The 21,982-nt window shown below is 41.3% G+C and overlaps 1 protein-coding gene across 8 annotated transcripts in view; it reads right to left on the reverse strand.

The window, feature by feature from the left end:
* Nucleotides 1-218: 218 nt before the first annotated feature.
* rnf103 (ring finger protein 103) overlaps nucleotides 219-21,982 on the reverse strand; it is a 60,887-nt gene continuing 39,123 nt past the window's right edge. For 2 of the 8 annotated variants that reach the window (XM_047353727.1, XM_047353729.1), the window contains exons 6-7: nucleotides 6,668-6,754; nucleotides 219-1,494 (exon numbers count right to left, since the gene is read on the reverse strand). In XM_047353727.1, coding sequence (XP_047209683.1) covers nucleotides 616-1,494; nucleotides 6,668-6,754 — 966 coding nt within the window. In that variant the 3' untranslated portion in view covers nucleotides 219-615. Of the gene's footprint in view, nucleotides 1,495-6,667; nucleotides 6,755-14,108; nucleotides 14,340-15,959; nucleotides 16,173-16,416; nucleotides 16,548-21,105; nucleotides 21,184-21,477; nucleotides 21,597-21,982 lie in introns of those variants that run through there. The other 6 variants (XR_007036346.1, XR_007036343.1, XR_007036344.1 and 3 more) reach the window with 6 other exon arrangements.

A 21,982-nucleotide genomic window follows, 5' to 3' on the forward strand; every position in this document is an offset into this window, starting at 1 on the left:
TACCGTGACTTTAAAACCAAAGCATGTACTGAACATGGATTTTTGTGTACCATTACAGCCCTGGTCGTTTATGGCAAATATCTCTTTATTGCCCTGATGGAGTGCCAAGCTGCCACAGGCCACAGTTAGCTTCTCGCCCCTTGCTAGTTAGGCAATAGCCCACTACAACCCCGTAAGTATTAAACAGGTATAAATAATAAAAGAATGACTGCAGTCAATTCAGTTGACAGACTTCATCTGTAAGATCAATCTTTATTACTTCTGGGCAGTATCCCATTTCCTTGTAAATATGCAGAATGTACACTAAAATCTAAACAGATACACCAAGGTCGTTCTACTTTTACAATCCTTGTAATTCAGCATGGACCCTTCATACAGAAAACATTGTCACTTGGTGTTGCTCGTTTCAGCTCTCATGATGGTCATTGCACAGTATTAATTAGGAATAAAACCAAAATTATAGGCCTGGATAAAAGCAACCAAGATTATTGATTGTTATTGCATTTTGATTAACTTATCATTCCTCCTTGAATCTGTGTAACTGTGACAGTAAAACATGGCAATTGTCAAGTGAGCATCAAAGATTCAAAAAGTTTCATTTTAGCAATGATCAGTTCAACAATGTGTTTTCAGTGGAGGTGTTATTCCAACTTTAATTCTTTTCTTCTTGTAGCTGGGCCAGCGACATATTGGGCACCAGTGCTTACCTCCTGCTAACCATACCACAATGCACTGCTGGTGGAAGGCATGGCCACAGGGCAGGCCCATAAGCAGCTCCTCATTCACAAAGTTCTCTAGACACACCACGCACTCTAAACATGGAAGCATGTCATTGGGCCACTCAGGCCAGTCACACTCCTGAATAACAGAGACACCTACAGGAACGATGCCACCATCCTCCAGCACTCTGTCCACTGTTTGGAAGCTTAAACTGCTGTGTGGAGGTCTGTTTGGGCCTGCAGTAGAGGAACCTGTCAGCTTTTGTCTGTTTATGTCTGATGATAATCTATCTTGTTCATCATCTTGATGCACACAAGAAACAGTCTGGCTTTGCTGAACAACTCTAAGCTTCCAGGTTGGAAGTGATTTTAAGTAGTCTACATTTACTAGTGGGTGAAGCCAGAGGTCCGGGAAAGCCAAACGCTCTAATAAAAAGCTTGGATAGTCCTCCCACTCTGAGTAATCAGATGGGAACTGTTGCACTGATGTAATAGGGTGAAGAAGAAAGGAGGTGTACCAGTCCCACAGATTGACTAACCACTCCAGGTTGGTGGTGCTGTCTGCTTGGTTCCTAGTACCACGACGACGTTTCTTCTCAAAGTAGTCAATCAACAGGCCATGACCCAGGTAGGTTGACAGAAAGAGAGCTGGGTGGGATGAGTAAAAGGTCCAGTCAGCTCTAACTAAACTTGCGAATGTGGTGGTGTCTGCAAAACGAGTCAACTTCAGACTGTAACCATACAAAGTGTCCAGGTAGGGGAGTTGAACAAGAGCCTGGAGGGAAAAAAAGAAAAGAAAAAAAAGAGTTACCTGGAATCAGTTTTATTATTTATATCTTTCTGTTTAGTCAAACCTAAGTGGTCAGTCTGTAACTACATACACTTTATTAGTGGCAGTAAATGTAAGCAGCTTTAGAGGGTATTTAATTTATATTGCCTACCATTGGCTTGTCAACTTGCGTTTATGTACTGTGCAAATTAGAGGCAGCTTTATCGCATTCTTTGCAAATTTGTAAATTTTTACACAATATATTACCAAGATGCTTTATTTTCCAATCAGCTCTATTTATTTATACTATCCTTTTCCAATGTTACCACTACGCCATTATTACTCATAATAATGGGGGTAGCTGTATTGTGTTATTACAACATGATAAACTGTTTTCTTGTTCTTTGAAACGATGAGTCAAAAAAGCTGTAAAATGTTTCCTGATTACTTGGTATTTACAATTATCTTTTCAGTTTGGGTTAATAAAATACAATCAAAATGAAAGCTGCAAGCAGCATGTGGTGGCCCTTTTAGCTTAGCTCTACTCGGCCTGCGTCGCAACCATGGAAGTCTTGTGTCGTCACCTCCACGGCACCGATGGGCCTGGCACTCGATTCCCACATCGCCACTAGTAGGTACTGTGAGCAAGCTTTCATATGAGCTTCAGTCATCCAGAGTTCTGTGAGAACCGTTCACAATTTGGCCAAAATCTGACCTTCCTGAATGAAGCTGTGCTCACTTCCTGTTTGGTGGCGAAGGATTAATGAAGACTTCCTATTGTTCTTTGAAAATGTCATTATAAATTATGTCTCATTAGACAAAGTTTGAAACTTTTGGAAGCTGTAAAGGAAGGTCAATCAGCTAAGAAACCTGTCATTTGGTTGTCAGTGGGTGGGGCTAAAGTTATCAATTGACCATGGCAACATGTTTGGCATTTGTCCACGATAATGCTTGCAAAATGTGGTGTGGATTCGATGATGTATGAGAGAGATAAGGAGGTTGAGGTTTCCGAGGGGGTGCCTTTGATCCAAATTCCAACGTAATCCAATAGAGCTGTTTGGGGGTTGACAAAGATCAACCATATTCAGTTTGAAGTAAATCGGACCATTTGTGTGTAATTTACAAGCATACGTATGCAAACAGTGACATATAATAATTTGCCAGGCCCACAGAGTCCAGCCAACAGTTACTGTTTGAAGTTCACCTTGTTCTGTGTGATCACACTTTGGTTAAAATTTGTAAGAGTCAGAGTGTAAAAGACAGGTGACTTCCTGTTTTATGTGGGCGGGGCTAAACTGATGTCAGGAATTGAGCAGGTAAGTATGATCAGTGCTGGTCTAAGATGACACAAAGTTTGGTGCTGCTGTGAGCTTGTGTGTTGAAGTTATTAAAGTTTCGTGTTGTATGGCATCAGGAGACTTTTCTGTTGGTCCTGAGACATGTGGACTGAATTTCATCATCTTCACACGAATTTTATGAGGTTGATTTTTTTAAATTTTCTAGGGGCGCTGTGGAGGAATTAGACCACACCCACCAAATATTTTACTGGATTTCGTTTGGGTGCTGGACTTAGATCAATAATATTTAATTTGGTGCAGTGCAGATGATATATGTGGAAATGAAAGCCACATGTATAGCTATGGCGGGACATCTCACTTTGCCACAACCTCCAGCAAAAACTGTCAGTGTTAGAATCAAAGTGAGACCAACATGTTATCTGTCTTCTGACACAGTTTCCAGTTGATTAAATCAAGAAGTTCTCAGATGGACCTTTCCAAGTGAAAAACGTGAATTCCTGTTCTCAGGGGGCAGAGCGTTGGATGATGTCATCATATGTCGAGCACCCAAAGGAGATCCATAGATACCAAGTCTGGTGACGTTCCGAATTTTTTAGTGAGTAGGTGAAGTTTGTGGCCTGGCCAGGTGTGTTAAACATGCTCAAAAACTCTAGATTTTGATAACTTTTACTCCCCCATGCCCTAAAGGCATACTGACCAAATTGGAAGTCGACAGCTAAAAATCCCTATGAGTTCTTTAACGTTTGACATGTATGAAATGTCTAAAATGCCCCAAAATTACCCTTTGACCAAAAATGGCCAACTTCCTGTTTGCTTTAAGACATGGCCCCAAGAAACTTTATTTTTCTCAATTTGAAAAGATGTACATGTGTACCAAATTTCTTATCTCTATGATTTACAAGATGGCCTATCTCACTTTAGGGGTCGCCATAGAGCCATTTCGCCACCCCCTTTTTCTTTCATTAAAATGCAAACATTTTAGTTGGGGGAAAATTTTGGGTGTTTAGGCGTGTAAAAAGCCACTTTAAAGGGAAAAAAAGTACTAAGAAATTCTGCAATTACAATCAGCTTTTGTAGCGCTGTCGCTGCTCGGGCCTAACTATAACAGCTTCTAACTTGAGAGAACAGGTACTCATTCCAGGAGGGGTCCTTTCGCTGCAAAAATATTGCAGTACACACCGACTCCTAACAACCAAAGTTATAGTGCAGCCTTTTTCCTAGAGTTACAGCCTTTTGAGTTATAGTATTTAGTTTCATCTGTAGGTTTGTGATTGCCACACCTGCAGTCACACGGTGAATGTTAGCAACACACTACACAACATAAGTTATTTTTGTTCATATTCACAAATATGACACAAGCTTTGCCTAAATATTAAATGTTTGACACTGTTGAAATACATTACTTTTATTTGTGGGGCACATATTTATTAAGCGTTTGTATGTTCAACTTTGTTAAATGCTTTTTCATATCGATTGTCTTTTCCCTTTTTTACTGGTGCTGAGGGCTTTCTCTGGACTTCCTAGGGTAGGCATTGCAAGATGAACCCTGGTGTGCAGCATTACTACAGACAGGAAGTGCTGATTGGACTTTACTAAGAGCAGTTCCATCAAGGGGAGGACAGAATGGCAAATTCCCCAAAATGTTGCTTATTTCTTTGATGTACGAGTTGTTACTTCAAGTCATGTTGGCTTATTGGTAAATTCAACTAATTACCCACCTTTTACTGTTGCTTGATTTATTCTGTTGAGTAATTTCTAACTATTTTGTTCCCGTTTTTTGCCAAAAAGGTCTAAATTTGTCATATATGAAATTTTGTCTCTTGTTAGATAGGTCAGTTTATATCTGTTACCAGTTAGTTTAAAGTTATGTTAAGTTGCTATTAAAGCTAAACCTTTTATGGGTCCTGTGACATCATATTCTTTTAGTATGTTTTTTTATTTATTTATTTTGAGTGAATTAAAACCATCAAATATACAACTGTATTCACTTGTCTTACTTGCTTGGTCCATTACAAGCATGGGAGGACCTTTTCTTTATACCATAAAAATTGCATTACTACATAGCTAGAACAATTTTTTGAATAAACTGCCTGTACTTAATTATCTTCTTTTTAATTGGAGCTTATATTTGTGTTCCTTCTTTTAAGCATAGTATACTACCTGTGACAACTAACAATTAAAAGATGAAAATCTCTTAAAATACAGTATATTTGTGTTCTGTATGCTACTCTATCTGGGATGTGTCATAGGGAATCATATTAGTTTCAGTCAATCTGGAATGTATTCACAGTTCTTCACTTTTTCCACATTTTGTTATGTTACAGTCTTATAGCAATTTTCTTATAGCAAGGATTCAATTCATTTTTCCATCAACTGTGTAGCAACACATTATCCAATTACAAAGTAAAGAGTTTTGAATTTTTCCAAATGTTTTTAAAAATAAAAATGAAAACAAATCCATGAACTCAAGGGCATCCAGTTTCCACTTAAATGCTACAGATGGTTCTATAACATAACTAGAGTTCACCTGAGGTTAATTCATTTGGTTTAACATGATTTGGCATGAAACAGCAGTCTATATAAGATCTTACAATTGACAGTGCATGTCAGAGCAGAAACTAAAAGTCGAAGGAATTGCCTTTGGATCTATGATCTCAAAGCACAATCTCTGGAGAAGGATACAACATTTATTTGGCGGCACCGACTGCCTCCATAAGTGCTCTGGTTTCCATTAATCGGAAATGTACCAGGCCCTCCGAAGATCTGGTGGTGTGACAAAGAACCCAATGTGCATTAATTCAGTTTATTTATATAGCGCCAATTCACAACACATGTCATCTCAAGGCACTTTACAAAGTGAATCTTATCAAATTATACAGATTCCAAGTCAGGTACATACATTCTAATTCTAACATTCTGTTAAACAGTGCAGTCAAATTCAGTTTATTATTCAAATATTAAGGCAGAGGTCCAATATTCCATTTCACAGACAGAACCATCTAAAAGGTCAACCATTGCTAATGCACTTCAACAATCAGGCATTTACGGGTTACAAGCCAGCTGGACATGGTGACCCATGTCAGAACAGGAGAAACTTCTCTTGTCTGACAAAACTAAAATAAAACGTTTTGGCCGCAGACTCAACTGTCATGTAGGGAGAAAACATTATCTTGTTACCTGGCTAAAACCATCCTTACTGTGAAGCATAGGATTGGCAGCATCCTGCTGCGACTAGTCCACTCAGACAGCAGTTGTGATGAAGTTTCCAGCACAGCAATGACCAGAAGCTCAGAGCTAAGATAACAAAAAAGTAGCTTCAGGAGCAGTCTCTGAATGTCCTTGAGAGGGCCAGCTGATGCCCAGACATAAATACAAATTGCGTATTTAAAACAAATCTCAAAATCTCTGTCTACTGATAACCTGACTTGTGAGGATCTGCACAGAAGGGGCGAAAATATGCAAAAATATGTGCCAAGTTTATAGAAACGTACCCAAGAAAACTAGAACCTGTTATTGCTGCCAAAGGTGGTTCAATAAATTATAGAGCAAAGGCTGTGAAGGTACTAATTTTCATTTGATTGTGTTTATTTTTAATACACTTTCAAAACTTTCCAACAAACTTTTGTCACTTTGTCAATGTAAGTTTTTCTTTGTAGAAGTTTGTAACTAAAAATAGATGTAATTGGTTTTGTAATAAATCTGCAACATAACCAAATGTGGAAAATGTCAAGAGCTGGGAGTGCTTTTTGGATGTCTAGGACTTCAATCATTTGAAATTAAATTGCATTTTATTTTTTATTTTAGTGATTCAAACTATAAATTGATTAACATATTACTGTAACAAGGACTGCCGTCTAAATGTGATAAAGATGATTTCCTACCAAAACAGGAAGCCAAGACACCAACAATACGGAGTTGTAGATTCCAAGTGTTCTGATTAGAACAACAAATCGCTTGACCGTTGCTCCCTGTCAATAAAAATGAATAACAATTAAAAAATAAATATTAATGGAAATACTCTTCATTCTTTTCTGTGATTAAATCATGGTTTTACCTAAACATGGATACCTCTTTATATATGAGCTACAGTTGAACTCTTTGTTACGGAAGCCCTGAAAGGCAAGTGAGAAAACCACCAGCCTCCACTTGCAGCTGTATTGTTTAAATGAATAGTCTAAAGACTGGTTTCCAACATCCAGTGTCCCATTTTCTAAGGGAGATTGTTGTAAAGTAAAATAAAATACAATGAAAGCACACAAATAGTATTATTTTTTTTTTTTGCCCATGCTATTTTATTATCATACCTAGCTTGTATATTCAAATGAGATACAGAATTAACTACAGTATTGATCAAGGATATCTGTAGGACAAATGACAATTGGCCACCATGACTACTCTTTTATTGTGACAAAGGCTGCATAATGCAAATAGCCTAAAACTTATCAGTACATGACTATCATACCTTATCACAATAAATTAGAAAGGACATAATAAATCACCAGTGTTGGAAACTTTAAAAAAAAAAAGTTAGTAACTCAGTTACTTCACTATCAAAGTAACTAGTTACTATTCAGTTACTTTTTAGAATCTAAAATTATGTTACAAGTTGCTGACCAGAAAAATCAAGCCTAGTCTGTTTGCACGGTGTAGCATTGTTGGAGCTGGCGCTGGCTGCAGCAGGGCTTGGGTTGTTAGCCACAAGTGTTGTGGACGGGTGAGACGATGCGAGGTGCTTCATAAGGTTGGAGCTGCTAGTCACTGACTTGGATAATTTTTTTGTTAACTTGCAAACTTAACTTGCAAATCACATGCACATTTTTGTCTTTAACTTCAGCAAACGTGAAATATTGCCTATACTTCCAACTTTTGAACGCTGTCATTGAATTTACAAAACTTCCCTACATCATTATGTTTCTCTCTTGTTCTTGGTTTACTCTGTGTGATGAAAACTCACCTACCTGATGCCTTGTCAGCCAATCGGCGTCATGTATGCTGCTATTTGTCAGTGCTGCTGCCCCCACCTCCACCTCCTGCTTTTTCCTTGAAGAGGCTTAAGAAACACTCACTGCTGCTACGGGAGAAAAGCAGATCTCTCCACAGCAGCAGACCATGCTCTTATTAAACCCCGCTTATTGAGTTGTGGTAACGTGTCGCGTTACATTGTAAACATCATAACGGCGTTACGAAAATGAGAAAAGTAATTAGACTCCATTACCGAAAAAAGTCACGCAGTTACTAACGCCGTTATTTTGCAACGCCATTACTCCCAACACTGTAAATCACAAGTCCAAAACTACAATATGAATTATTTAATGGTTTATATATGTACTTAATGTGGGAAAAAAAATTTGGTTTAGTTTTTGAAATCAATTTTTTTTTCTCACCCAAGACATCCTCACCCCTTTTTTTCTTGTGTTAAAGGGGACATTTCATGCAAAATCCACTTTTTAAGCCTTTAATACATTTTCTTGGAGTGCAGAAAAGTTACATTTAGTCCCTAAGGGCCTCATGTACGAAGTGTACTTGCGCACAAAAATCTTGTGGCGCAATGTTTTACCCACAATTTAGCATGTACATAAATGAACGTTGCATGAAATTGTGCCCACTCAAACTTTTGACCTGGTTTGAAAATGTGCGGAATCCCCACAAACGTTTTCAATCGATAATAATATTCTACAGAAAACTAAAACTCATCTAAATCCAGTGAAACATGATTCTATTCAGTTTTATTTAATCCATGGAGCATCTAACCTGATGCTTTTTTCATGAGTTTGAGCCAACAACCGGTGGTGCAGTTGGTAATACTGTTGCCTAGCAACAAGAAGGTCCTGGGTTCGATTCCCGGCCGGTGGCCTTTCTGCATGGAGTTTGCATGTTCTCCCTGTGCATGCGTGGGTTCTCACCAGGTACTTCCTCCCACAGTCCAAAGACATGCCTGTTAGGTTAATTGGTCTCCAAATTGCCCTTAGGTGTGTGCATGGTTGTTTGCGTGTTGCCCTGCGATGGACTGGCAACCTGTCCAGGGTGTACCCTGCCTCTCGCCCATAGATTGCTGGAGATAGGCACCAGCTTCCCTGTGACCCACTATGGAATAAGTGGTAGAAAATGACTGACTGAATAATATGCTACAGAAAACTAAAACTCACCTGAAACATGATTCTATTCAGTTTTATCTAACCTGATGCTTTTTTCATGAGTTTGAGCCAACAACCTTTTAATTTCAAGTCACGTTTGAGTCGCTGATGATTCAAGAAGTTGTTTGTTAGCTGTAATTCACTACAAACATCCATCATGATGTTCAGACAGTCTCTCTCTAAGCGTTTTTCCACCGACAGAAACCAGTTCTTTGACTGTCACAGCACCATGGCCACGGTTATTTGGACGCGTGATGGGTGACTTATGGCTACGTATACTACTTGGCATATGTATTTAGGGTCGGGGACCGGGCGGTCCAATTGCCACATGCAGCTACGCCAAATTCACCACAAATTGTGATGTATGAAGGCTACGTGGTGACATTTCTATGCAGTTTTGCACATCTAATTTTTTTTGTGCGCCGCAAGTTTCAGAATTTCTTCCCGCCACAAACTATTAATATGAAAGCTGTGCACTCTTTTGTACATGAGGCCCCAGGTGTTGCAGAGATATCTTTATACTCTGCTTGGGTCATATTTTTCAGTCTGTTCAGTTTTCTATATCATCTATTACGTTTTTTGAACGTAAGCATTTGCTGCGGAACAGCTAAATAAAGGTCATGGACTTCCGGTCGATCAATCCACCATTTTTGTTTCTCGCTGCAATTTTGTAATCCAAACTCAAGTATACCTACACTGCAGGAGGATAAATTTGGTTCGGTTGTTGGGTGTATTAACCCACACAATTCATTACACCACCAACCCAGCACCACAACGTCTTAAAAGTGCCTGGTTAAATTTTATTTTTCATGGAAATGTACCCACATCAGTGAGGAAAATTATTTTCGTCTGTGCAAAGCACTTCAAGGACAAGTCCTTCAGCAACCTCTGCCAGTATTAACAAGACTTCTGCCGAAAGACTTCTTCTGATTAAGAGGTCAGTTCCTGTCTATGGAAACGACGGACACAGCAAAGCGGTAAGCTGCAAACGCTAATGTGACAAAAAACTTTATTTTAGTTATGAACTTATTGCATGTTGATATGACGTTCTGGCCACTGTTTTGATAGCAGTAACATCTTGCCCTCTGTTTATAAGTGCTATGTGCTCCCTTTTAGCTCCTTGAGGACATGAAGGTACTCTCTCTTTAATAGGGTAAGAGTTAGGGTTATATTACATAAACAGCTTTGCATTGTTTTTACCGTTTTTGCAATGTTTCTGCACCACTACCTATGTAGATAATTGTATCTCCGTTATTAAACTACAAAAATGGCCGAACGGATTAAACTGGAGCGCTCTTTGAAGTGGAGAGGTTGTGAAGTCCTTCAATAGTTTAAAATAACTGGTAGAAGAATGGCATGTGGAGCTATAATAACAAGGAATTCAAACCAAAACATTGCAGTTCCACTCTAGAGACCAGAAATAAAATGATTTAAGGGTGAAAAGGAAGAATTTAAAAGCATTTACAGAGCCCGCGAAGAGACATGGTGGATTTTATTTTCTTTTGCGTCCCCACGCAATACTTTTGCGTTCTCACGCAATAGTCTTTGGGTTATCTCGCAATACTTTGTGGGATAGTTTCCAAACCAGACAACTGCAAAAATGGAACAAACACTACACCCGTTTTTGAGATTTGAGTTTTATTTTGAAATTGGCCTTAAATAAAAGGATCTTCAATCAGACTTAAAGACTGTTATTATCCACAAGCTGTCCGACTACTGAGCTCTGGACAATAATATTGCACTAAACCACATTTGTGACACTTCATTGGCTTATTGCTGTTGCACGATGTGTACTTTTTTTATTGCACACCATTAGTACTTTTTTTTTATAGTGACTTGAACAGTTATTCATATTCCAAGCATTTCATTGCATTGTTGACTGTGTGTTAACCTGCATACAAAAAATAAGCCATACCAATGGCATATCAGTGCTGTTTGTTTTGTGAGCAGTTTGTCATGTGTGCTGCTGTTCCAAAATGCACAGCTTTCTCAAGGTGATTAACAATGTTTGCGAGGGAACACGAAGGTATTGCGTGGGGATGCAGAAGCATTGTGAGCAAACGCAAAAGTATTGCATGGGGACGCAAAAGTACTGCGAGCAAACGCAACAGTACTCAGAAGAAAGCTAACAGGCTTACTTTTCACAAGTGGAGCATTACAGCTTTGTAATTTATATTTTTTTTATATATAAATATATGTATATCAATCTCTCTCTCTCTCTATATATATATATATATATATACATATATATATATATATATTCATACCCTGCCTTTCGCCCATAGACTGCTGGAGATAGGCACCAGCTCCCCCGCGACCCACTATGGAATAAGCGGTAGAAAATGACTGACTGATATATATAAATATCCATCTATCTGTGTGTATATATATATATATATATATATATATATATATATACACACACATAGAAATAGAAACTGCCACCTTAACATGGTGGAGGGGTTTGAGTACTCGAATAATTTAGAGGCTATGTTGTCTGGGGCTTAAGTCCCCCTGGTAGGGTCTCCCATGGGAAACAGGCTCCAGGTGACTGGTCAGACAAAAAGCGGTTCAAGACACCTTCATAAGGACCATAAAATCGAGGCGTGTGACGTCGCCCGGTTCAGAGGAGCCGTGGTCCCACCCTGGAGCCAGGCCTGGGCAGCTAATCGAGAGAGGCTAGACTCTCTTCTACTCTGGAGTGGTCCACGGGGAGAGGCGGCAGGCTGGGCTGGGTGTGCTTGTTGCCCCCCAGCTCAGCCGTCTCGTGTTGGGATTTACCCCATTGGATGAGAGGGTCGCATCCCTGCGCCTTCGGGTTGGGGACAGGTCTCTGACTGTTGTTTTTCGGCCTACGGGCTGAGCGGAGTACCCGGCCTTCTTGGCGTCCCTGTCGGGGATGCTGCATAGTGCCCCTCCTGGGAACTCCATTATCTTGCTGGGGGACTTCAACGCCCACGTGGGAAACAACAATGACACCTGGAGAGGCATGATCGGGAGGAATGGCCTCACCAATCTGAGTAGCATTTCATTATTGGACTTTTGTGCTAGTCAAGGATTGTCCGTAATGAATACCATGTTCAAGCATAAGGGTGTTCATCAGTGCACTTGGCACCGGGACACCCTAGGCAGGAGGTCAATAATCGACTTTGTTGTTGTGTCTTCAGACCTTCGGCCACATGTTTTGGACACTCGGGTGAAGAGAGGGGCTGAGCGGTCTACTGATCACCACCTGGTGGTGAGTTGGATCCGCTGGAAGAGGAGAAAGCCGGACAGACTTGGCAGGCTCAAGCGCATAGTGAGGATCTGCTGGCAACGTCTGGCAGAGCCCTCGGCCAGGGATGTATTCAACTCCCAGCTCCGGGAGAACTTTGACCAGATTCCGGGGGATGTTGGAAACATAGAGTCCGGGTGGACCATATTCACCGGCAGTAAGGGACGCTGTTAAGCTAAAGGAGGAGTCCTATCGGCTGTGTTTGGGCTGTGGGACTCCTGAAGCAGCTGATGGGTACGGTGAGGCCAAGCATGCCGTGGCCCAGGCTGTGGCAGAGGCAAAAACTTGGGCCTGGGAGGAGTTCGGTGAGGCCATGAAGGACTGTGGTTGGCCTCAAAGCGATTCTGGCACACCGTCCGGCGCCTTCGGAAGGGGAAGCAGTGCTTTGCCAAGACTGTTTACAGTGGGCGGTAGGAAGCTGCTGACCTCGACTTCATTAGAAGGGTGACCGGAGGGTGTGTTGCAACTACAGGGGGGATCACACTCCTCAGCCTCTCTGGTAAGGCCTACGCCAGGGTATCGGAGAGGAGTGTTCGGCCGATAGTCGAACCTCAGCTTCAGGAGGAGCAGTGTGGTTTTCGTCCCGGCCGTGGAACACTGGACCAGCTCTACACTCTCTGCAGGGTACTCGAGGGTTCATGGGAGTTTGCCCAACCGGTCCACATGCGTTTTGTGGACCTGGAGAAAGCACTCGACTGTGTCCCTCGTGATGCCCTGTGGGGGGTGCTCCAGGAGTATGGAATCGGGGGCCCTTTATTAGGGACCATCCAGTCTCTGTCCAAGCGGAGCAGGAGTTTGGTCTGCACTGCCAGCACTAAGTCGGACCTGTTCCTGGTGCATGCTGGACTCCGGCAGGGCTGCCCTTTGTCACCTGTTCATAACATTTATGGACAGGATTTCTAGGTGCAGCCAAGGGCCGGAGGGGGTCTGGTTTGGGGACCAGTGGATTTCGTCTCTTCTTTTTGCAGATGACGTGGTCCTGCTGGCCCCCTCTAGCCAAGACCTACAGCATGCACTGGGGTGGTTCGCAGCCGAGTGAGAAGCGGCCGGGATGAAGATCAGCTCCTCCAAGTCCGAGGCCATGGTTCTCAACCGGAAAAGGTTAACTTGTCCTCTTCAGGTTGGAGGGGAGTTCCTGCCTCAGGTGGAGGAGTTCCAGTGTCTTGGGGTCTTGTTCACGAGTGAGGAGAGAATGGAGTGGGAGATCGACAAACAGATCAGTGCAGCTGCAGCAGTAATGGGGGCACTGTGCCGGTCCGTTGTGGTGAAGAGAGAGCTGAGCCGAAAAGCGAAGCTCTCGATTTACCGGTTGGTCTACGTTCCTACCCTCACCTAGAGGAAGGTGAGAAGAATGAGATCACGAGATACAAGCAGTTGAAATGAGCTTCCTCCATAGGGTGGCCAGGCACTCTATTAGAGATAGGGTGAGGAGCTTGGCCAACTGGGAGGAACTCGGATTTGAGCCGCTGCTCCTCCACATCGACAGGAGCTAGTTGAGGTGGCTTGGGCATCTATACCGGAGGTGTTTCAGGTACGTCCCACCGGGAGGAGGCCTAGGGGATGGCCCAGGACACGCTAGAGGGACCATGTCTCTTGGCTGGCCTGGGAACGCCTTGGGCTTCCCCCGTAGGAGCTGGAGAAGGCATCTGGGGAGAGGGATGTCTGGGTGACTCTACTGAGTCTGCTGACCCCGCAACCCGGTCCCTGATGAATATATATATACATATATATGTCTATCTATATATAGATATACATATAGCGTCTATGTATAGTGTGCAGAGAGCCATAGTTAAAGTCATATTGGTTCCCTCTTTAAATAAAAATCTGATTTCTTAGAAGAGAGAGCTTGAAATCTTTACCCACGTGCATTTGACCTCAGCTGTTCCCTGAGAACTGAATAAATTGAATGAAAGCTTTCAAGAATTATTATATTGTTATTGTTGTTGTCAACAGGTAAACATAGGAACAATGTAATTTAATAAAATAGTTAAAAACAAAAAACATTCTTGACCATAAAGTCAACCTAATCAACAAATGTTAAACTTTAAAAGAAGGTGAGGAGACAATAAAGCGGGAAATGAAGCTGGAGAGATCACTGGGAGCTGTCCAGAAACTGTATCCATTCTGGAATTGCCCTCTGCCATCCTGCATGAAGCAATAAAAAAACACAATTTATTGTAGACTGTTGTGGCTTAGGTTTATATGAACAATCCTAATTACAACATGGATTTACAAGAAACATAGAAAAAATGAATGAAACATGGACTGAACTGTACACAGTCAAAGACAATCAGAAACTCTGCATCCCTGATTAAACTACTGTGAGAACATCCTTGGAAGGAGGAGTCACAGCTGGAATTCCCATGATGTCATGTAGCCACTGAAACAAAATCACTTTGCTAGCCGAACCTCGTTTTCTTCCACCACTCCCAGAGGGCCAGACAGGAGAGCTAGTTGTACAAAATAAACTATGAACAAAGTAAAAAACACACCATACAACTTGCTGCATTAGCCCTTGAAACAAATTCTGTTGCATGTGAAACCCAGGGCAAAATTACATCTGGTGCAGTAGACTGGAGTCCTTGTTTTTCTGTCCTGCTTCCTACAGAACACCCACTTCCCTCCTCATGTCAGTGGCAGTCTCACATAGAGAGTTTTTTAAAATTTATTTATACAGGAAAGTCTCTTCAGACTCATTGTCTCGTTTACAAGAGAGATCTGTTACATACATGGGCAACAAACATAAAAACAATAATAATACAATCCACTAAAAACTTCTAAAGATCAATACCATGCAACATCAGCAGAGAGGTTTTCACTAATAATAAGTACAAATACCAGTTCCTCTAGTACCTGCTTGTACATGCAGGTGTTAGAGGGACTGGGGGTGTGGAGCAGGTGCAGCAACAGAAGCTTTAGACTCAATGAGCTCTTTAATGAGGACCTCCCTGAACTGCCTCTGTAACAGTGTCTCCTTTTCCAGTGGGCAACATCTTCAACAAGATGAAAAGGTTCACCACAGCAATGTCTATAAATGTTAAAGGACAGTCTTGTACCGTTTCATAGTTTTCCCTCTAACTGAATAATACTGGAAGAGGGCGTCTGATGTCCATTCCTCCTTAAGCTATGGTAAATGGCCTGCATTTTTATAGGGCTTTTATCAATTTCCAGGAGACTCCAAAGCACTTTACACTGCAATCAGTCATCCACCCAATTCATACACACATTCAGACTCTGACAGTGGTGAGCTACATTGTATCTACAGCTGCTCTGGGGCAGATTGACAGAAGTGAGGCTGCCGTTGACAGGCGCTACTGAGCCCTCTTACCACCATCAGCAGGTAAGGCGGTTGAAGTGTCTTGCCCAAAGACACAACGACTGAGATAGATATAGCAGGTGTCCGAACTGGCAAACTACCGGTTACAGGACGAACCCTGTCGCCAACCATCGCCCCTAGTTATCGACATAAAGATGATAACCTTTGCCAAGAAGGTCAAAATACATCAAGTCTATTACTGATGTCATGCTGAGGCCCTCCTGTTTAACTCTCTCTCAGGCTTCCCCTCATAGATGAACAAGTTTCATGTGTATCCACAACTTGAGTCTACCAAAAGGTTTGCAACCAAACTTGGTGGGCTTATCTTTCATATACTTAAGGAACCCTATCCCGGCCTTGTTCACCACCATGCACTCATCCACACATATTTCCCTGCCTGGATGGAAAACAGAGCGACATGCAGTCTTTATATCATAGACTGGTCTAACCTTGAACAGTCTGTCGTATTGAGGTGTTCCTTTATACGTCTGGTTTTCTTCATCAGCTTCGATGTTAGAAAGATGAATAGACCAGAAGGTGTGCTCAAATAGACCAGAAGATGGCCTCAAATCAATGCATGACCTCAAATGGGACATGCATTGGTGTGGAAACAGGAAGTTCTACGGCCACTTTGTTCTCCAGAGGTTGGCTCTCGAAGGGACCTGCACCAATCCAGCATGTATTATAATGGCCAAGAAGACAAAAAGGTATTCAGTTATAAAAGTGAGTACTTGAATATCTTGCCGGCTGAAATTGTTCTTTGTGCATTCTTATTTGTGGTCCGGATTGTGCTTGTACTAAAAACTGTTGCATAGGCTCAGCTGTGACCATGATTTTGTGGTGTCAATTCAGGGTTGTGGGGGATGCCTTTGGGAAAATGTGCTTGTGGCTCAGTGTCAGGCTCACCTGGAGAGTGCCACATGTAGGCCTGGATGAGCTGCTCCTTTGTCTTGGGGCAGAAGCTACCTTGTGTTTCACAGGCCTTGAGGCAGTACTTAGCTGATGGGCTGGTGGCTTATACTTCTCATCTTCTTCTGCTGGACCAATGCAGAAACAGAAAGACATATGCTGAAGACTAAATTTGACTCAGTTTTTCTAAATGACATTTTAAAATGAAGTTGCATCCGACACTAACCTTTAATAAGCTTAGTAACACAATGCTAACACTGTAATGACACATCATGGCACTAGAGACACCAGCAACTATAGTCAAATGTCTGCCAGAGGCCAGAATGGGCGACATCAAATCCTACCTGAAACTGCTGGCTAAAGATAAGCGTAAATACAGTAAGATTGTTATTCACTCTGGCGGTAATGACACCCAGTTACGCCAATCGGAGGTCACCAAAGCTAGTGTTGCTTTGGAGTGTAAGTTTGCCAAAACAATGTATCTGGTCCCCTCCCTGATCTGACCAGTGACGACATGTTTAGTGAGTGAGTCAACTCCTTCTAATTATTAAAATTTTCACATTCCTCAAAATACTGGGCGAGGAGGAGGAGCAACCATCTTTCAGTCTGATTTATGGATTAGTCCCAGACCAATTAATAGTTAACTCTTTTGAATATTTAATTCTTAGTTTTCCTCATCCAAATTGCAAAGCACTAAAACCACTTCTGTTTGTTGTTTTATACCGTCCACCAGGCCCTTACTCTCAATTTTTAGATCAGTTTTCAGACCTTTTTTATCTGATTTAGTGTTAAATACAGATAAGGTTATTATAGTGGGGGATTTTAACATTAATGTTGACCCTGAAAGTGATAGCCTAAATATAGCCTATAGGGCTATAGACTCAACTGGCTGTGCTCAAAACATTAACAAACCTACCCACATTTGTCTTCATTCTCTGGACCTTGTGCTAACATATGGCACTGAGTGTAAAGAAATAACATCATTTCCATATAACCCTGTCCTGCCTGACCATTTTTAATAACCTTTGAGTTTAATTTAAATGAGTACTCCACACCTGAAAGAAATGTTCATTATAGTAGAGCATCTGTTCAATTTTTAACAAAATAACTCAGTGGTGGGCAACAGCTTTATGGGATTCTTTTTAAATAAAATTGATTCTATTAAAAATAAAATCATTGGCATACACCCGAACATGATTACTTTATCCTCAGTAAGTAGGACAGCATTGGAAGTAACTGTAGAAACTGATTGTTTTGATCCAGTGGAGCTTTGAGTTATCAGAAATATTAGCTTCATCTAAACTAACTTGTATATTAGAGGTCAAGGTAGCTGTAATTAAAGCTTTACTTAAGATACTTTTGCTTGATCAAGATGATTTACTAACGTACAGACCTATGTCTAATCGTCTGTTCTTATCTAAAAGTCTTGAGGAAATAGTTGCTAATCAAATGTGTGAGCATTTACACAGCAATGATCTGAAGAGTTTCAGTCAGGTTTAAGAGCTCATCATAGCACTGAAACAGCACTGGTGAAAGTTACTAATGATATTATCCTGGCCTCAGACAACAGACTTTTGTCTGTACTTGTTCTGCGTTTGATACAGTCAATCATAATATTCTCTTAGAAAGGCTGCAACATGCTGTAGGGATCATGGGAACAGCACTATTTGTCTGAGAAATTCCAGTTTGTTCATGTAAATGTTTAATCATCTTCAAACTCTAGGGTTAATTGTGGAGTACCACAGGGTTCAGTGCTTGGGCCAATTCTCTTCAGTATATATATGCTTCCAATAGGTCAAATTATGAGGTGATGATACTCAGCTTTTTCTATCCATAAATCCTGTTTAGCCCAACCAGTTAGACTACAGGCATGTCTTGATGACATAAAAACTTGTATGACTTTAAATTTTCTGCTTCTAAATTCAGACAAGACATAAGTTGTTGTCTTTGGACCAGAGAAACTGCTCAGTCAATCAATTAATGTGGATGGCATTAAATTGACCTCTGGTAATAAAGTAAAAAACCTTGGTGTGATTAAATTAGAAATATCCTATCAAGGAGTGATGCTGAAAAACTAGTCCATGCATTTGTTACTTCAAGGCTATATTATTGTAATTGTTTACCATCAAGATGTCCACAAAATGCAGTTAAAAGCCTTCAGCTGATTCAAAATGCTGCAGCAAGAGTTCTGATGAAAATTAAAAAGAGAGATAATATTTCTCCTATTTTAGCTTCCCTTCATTGGGTCCCTGTTAAATCCAGATCAGAATATAAAATTCTAGTCTTCTCACATATAAAGCCCTTAATAATCAAGCTCCATCATACAGCAGAGATCTGATTGTTCCATATGTTCCTAACAGAGCACTTCGTTCTCAGACTGCAGGTTTACTGGTGGTTCCTAGAGTCTCTAGAAATAGAATGGGAGGCAGATCCTTTAGTTAGACTTCTCTCCTGTGGAACCAGCTCCCACTTTAGTCCCTAAGGCAGACACCCAGTCTACTTTTAAGGCTAGGCTTAAAACCTTCCTTTTCGATTAAGCTTATAGTGCCTTAGGTTATCCTGAGCCATCTCTGTAGTCATGCTGCTATTCATCTTTCTGCTACATTCTCATAATAATCTCCAATTTTGCATTATTTGCTGTTATTTCAGCTTTCAACTCTATGTTCTCCGTTTTTTCTAGAAGCTACATCTGACATACAAGGGTTGGACAATGAAACTGAAACACCTGGTTTTAGACCACAATAATTTATTAGTATGGTGTAGGGCCTCCTTTTGCTGCCAATACAGCGTCAATTCGTCTTGGGAATGACATATACAAGTCCTGCACAGTGGTCAGAGGGATTTTAAGCCATTCTTCTTGCAGGATAGTGGCCAGGTCACTATGTGATACTGGTGGAGGAAAACGTTTCCTGACTCGCTCCTCCAAAACACCCCATTACCAATACACCTCAATAATATTTAGATCTGGTGACTGTGCAGGCCATGGGATATGTTCAACTTCACTTTCATGTTCATCAAACCAATCTTTTACCAGTCTTGCTGTGTGTATTGGTGCACTGTCATCCTGATACACGGCACTGCCTTCAAGATACAATGTTTGAACCATTGGATGCACATGGTCCTCAAGAATGGTTCGGTAGTCCTTGGCAGTGACACGCCCATCTAGCACAAGTATTGGGCCAAGGGAATGCCATGATATGGCAGCCCAAACCATCACTGATCCACCCCCATGCTTCACTCTGGGCATGCAACATTCTGGGTGGTACCGCTTCTTTGGGGCTTCTCCACACCACAACTCTCCCAGATGTGGGGAAAACAGTAAAGGTGGACTCATCAGAGAACAATACATGTTTCACATTGTCCACAGCCCAAGATTTGCGCTCCTTGCACTGTTGAAACCGACGTTTGGCATTGGCATGATTGACCAAAGGTTTGGCTTTAGCAGCCAGGCCATGTATATTGACCCTGTGGAGCTCCCGACGGACAGTTCTGGTGGAAACAGGAGAGTTGAGGTGCACATTTAATTTTGCCGTGATTTGGGCAGCCGTGGTTTTATGTTTTTTGGATACACTCCGGGTTAGCACCCGAACATCCCTTTCAGACAGCTTCCTCTTGCGTCCACAGTTAATCCTGTTGGATGTGGTTCATCCTTCTTGGTGGTATGCTGACATTACCCTGGATACCGTGGCTCTTGATACATCACAAAGACTTGCTGTCTTGGTCACAGATGCGCCAGCAAGACGTGCACCAACAATTTGTCCTCTTTTGAACTCTGGTATGTCACCCATAATGTTGTGTGCATTTCAATATTTTGAGCAAAACTGTGCTCTTACCCTGCTAATTGAACCTTCACACTCTGCTCTTACTGGTGCAATGTGCAATCAATAAAGACTGGCTACCAGGCTGGTCCAATTTTGCCACGAAACCTCCCACAATAAAATGACAGGTGTTTCAGTTTCATTGTCCAACCCCTGTAGCTCTGTGTGTAACTGTGGCACCTTCCTGGAGGGGGTCATCGGCCAAGTTGTTGCTGCCAACAACTTAATGTTCTCCTTCTACAGATGATAAACTTGGCCCTGTCTTCTCTCCTAGACATAGCTACTGGCTGAGCTTCTACTGTGACTAACTATATGTGGTCTCTTTCATACGCTAGACTTAAAAATGGCTCAAAGTTCATCTGTTTACCTCTCTTTCTCTCCTAGATGAAGCCACTACCATTAATGTTTTACCTTTCTTTCCCATAGAAAATACTCCTGGATCAGTGCTTCTGTGTTCTTTTAGTGTCTCTGCTCTGTTCTCTCAAACCCCCAGTCGCTCGTGGCAGATGGCCGCTCACGCTGAGCCTGGTTCTGCTGGAGGTTTCTTCCTGTTAAAAGGGAGTTTTTCCTCTCCACTGTCGCTACATGCATGCTCAGTATGAGGGATTGCTGCAAAGTCAATGCCAGTGACTGTCCACTGTCTCTACATGCTCATCTAGGAGGAGTGAATGCTGCAACTCACTCACTCACTCGATGCAATTTGAATAATAAACTGAATCTGACTGCACTGTTAGTATTAATTGGAATGTATGTGAAGTGTCTTGAGACATGTGCTGTGAATTTGGCGCTATTTAAATAAAACTGAATTGAACTGAATTGAATCATGCTTATTTTGTAACCACAATGGTGTGGAAAATAGACTTCTTACCTTGAAGAAGATAAAGGCTTAGACAAAGTGGTGAGAGGCAGTGTCCTGTCTGTGCTGGATGGTCTTGCGTTGTCCCGGCTATAAAAATATAGAAATACGGTAGTTTATTTCTATGTTTTCTAAAACAAGAAATTATTTCCTACTGTACTGCAAAATAGCTAAATAACATACCAAAGCAATGCTGCAATCCTGTAACAGTAAAGTGGTATTGGTAATCTAAGAGCTTTACAACATTCCTTGAACCAATTGTCCATACAGGACATATGTTCCTTTTGTTCTGCAGGCAAGGGTGGCTGTGGGGGTCCTTCATTGCTAAGTTATCTAATTACAAGATAATAAATTATTTTCCTGAAAAGTAACAGTACAACTTACTCATGAAGTGGATCCATAAGATGACATTCCTCCACTTCAAAATCCTTACTCCTGTCTCCTTGGTTTCAACATCATTGGTGCTCAAAAGTTTTTCCAAAGCTTCAAAAATGGTTCCTCTTCTGCACCATTATAATTATTGATGTTCAAGGAAAAAAAAAAAAGGGACCAAACAGATATGTAAAAAACAACGTGCTAACTGTGTCTAGAGCAGTGCGTAAAACTGACTTGTGTAAAGCAAATGTGACTGCAATTTTTATTGCCTACGATATGCACGGAAATTGTGTCACTGCACAATTTCTTACAAAGATGCACAATACTTCAATGGAAAGGTGAGAGTCTGAGAGTCTGTAGTTTCCAAAGATAATGGCCATGAGGGGGTGGGGCAACAACATGTATGTTTCCTGTAGCATTTATCCGGTTGAGTTAGCCATATCTGAAGGATCTTAAAATGTTATCTTGTGTGTTTATACTGCTGCAAAAGACACGGTGAAAAATGAGCATATCT

Source organism: Girardinichthys multiradiatus, chromosome 23 (assembly GCF_021462225.1).
Source record: "Girardinichthys multiradiatus isolate DD_20200921_A chromosome 23, DD_fGirMul_XY1, whole genome shotgun sequence".
In the NCBI taxonomy this organism is placed as follows: Eukaryota; Metazoa; Chordata; class Actinopteri; order Cyprinodontiformes; family Goodeidae; genus Girardinichthys; species Girardinichthys multiradiatus.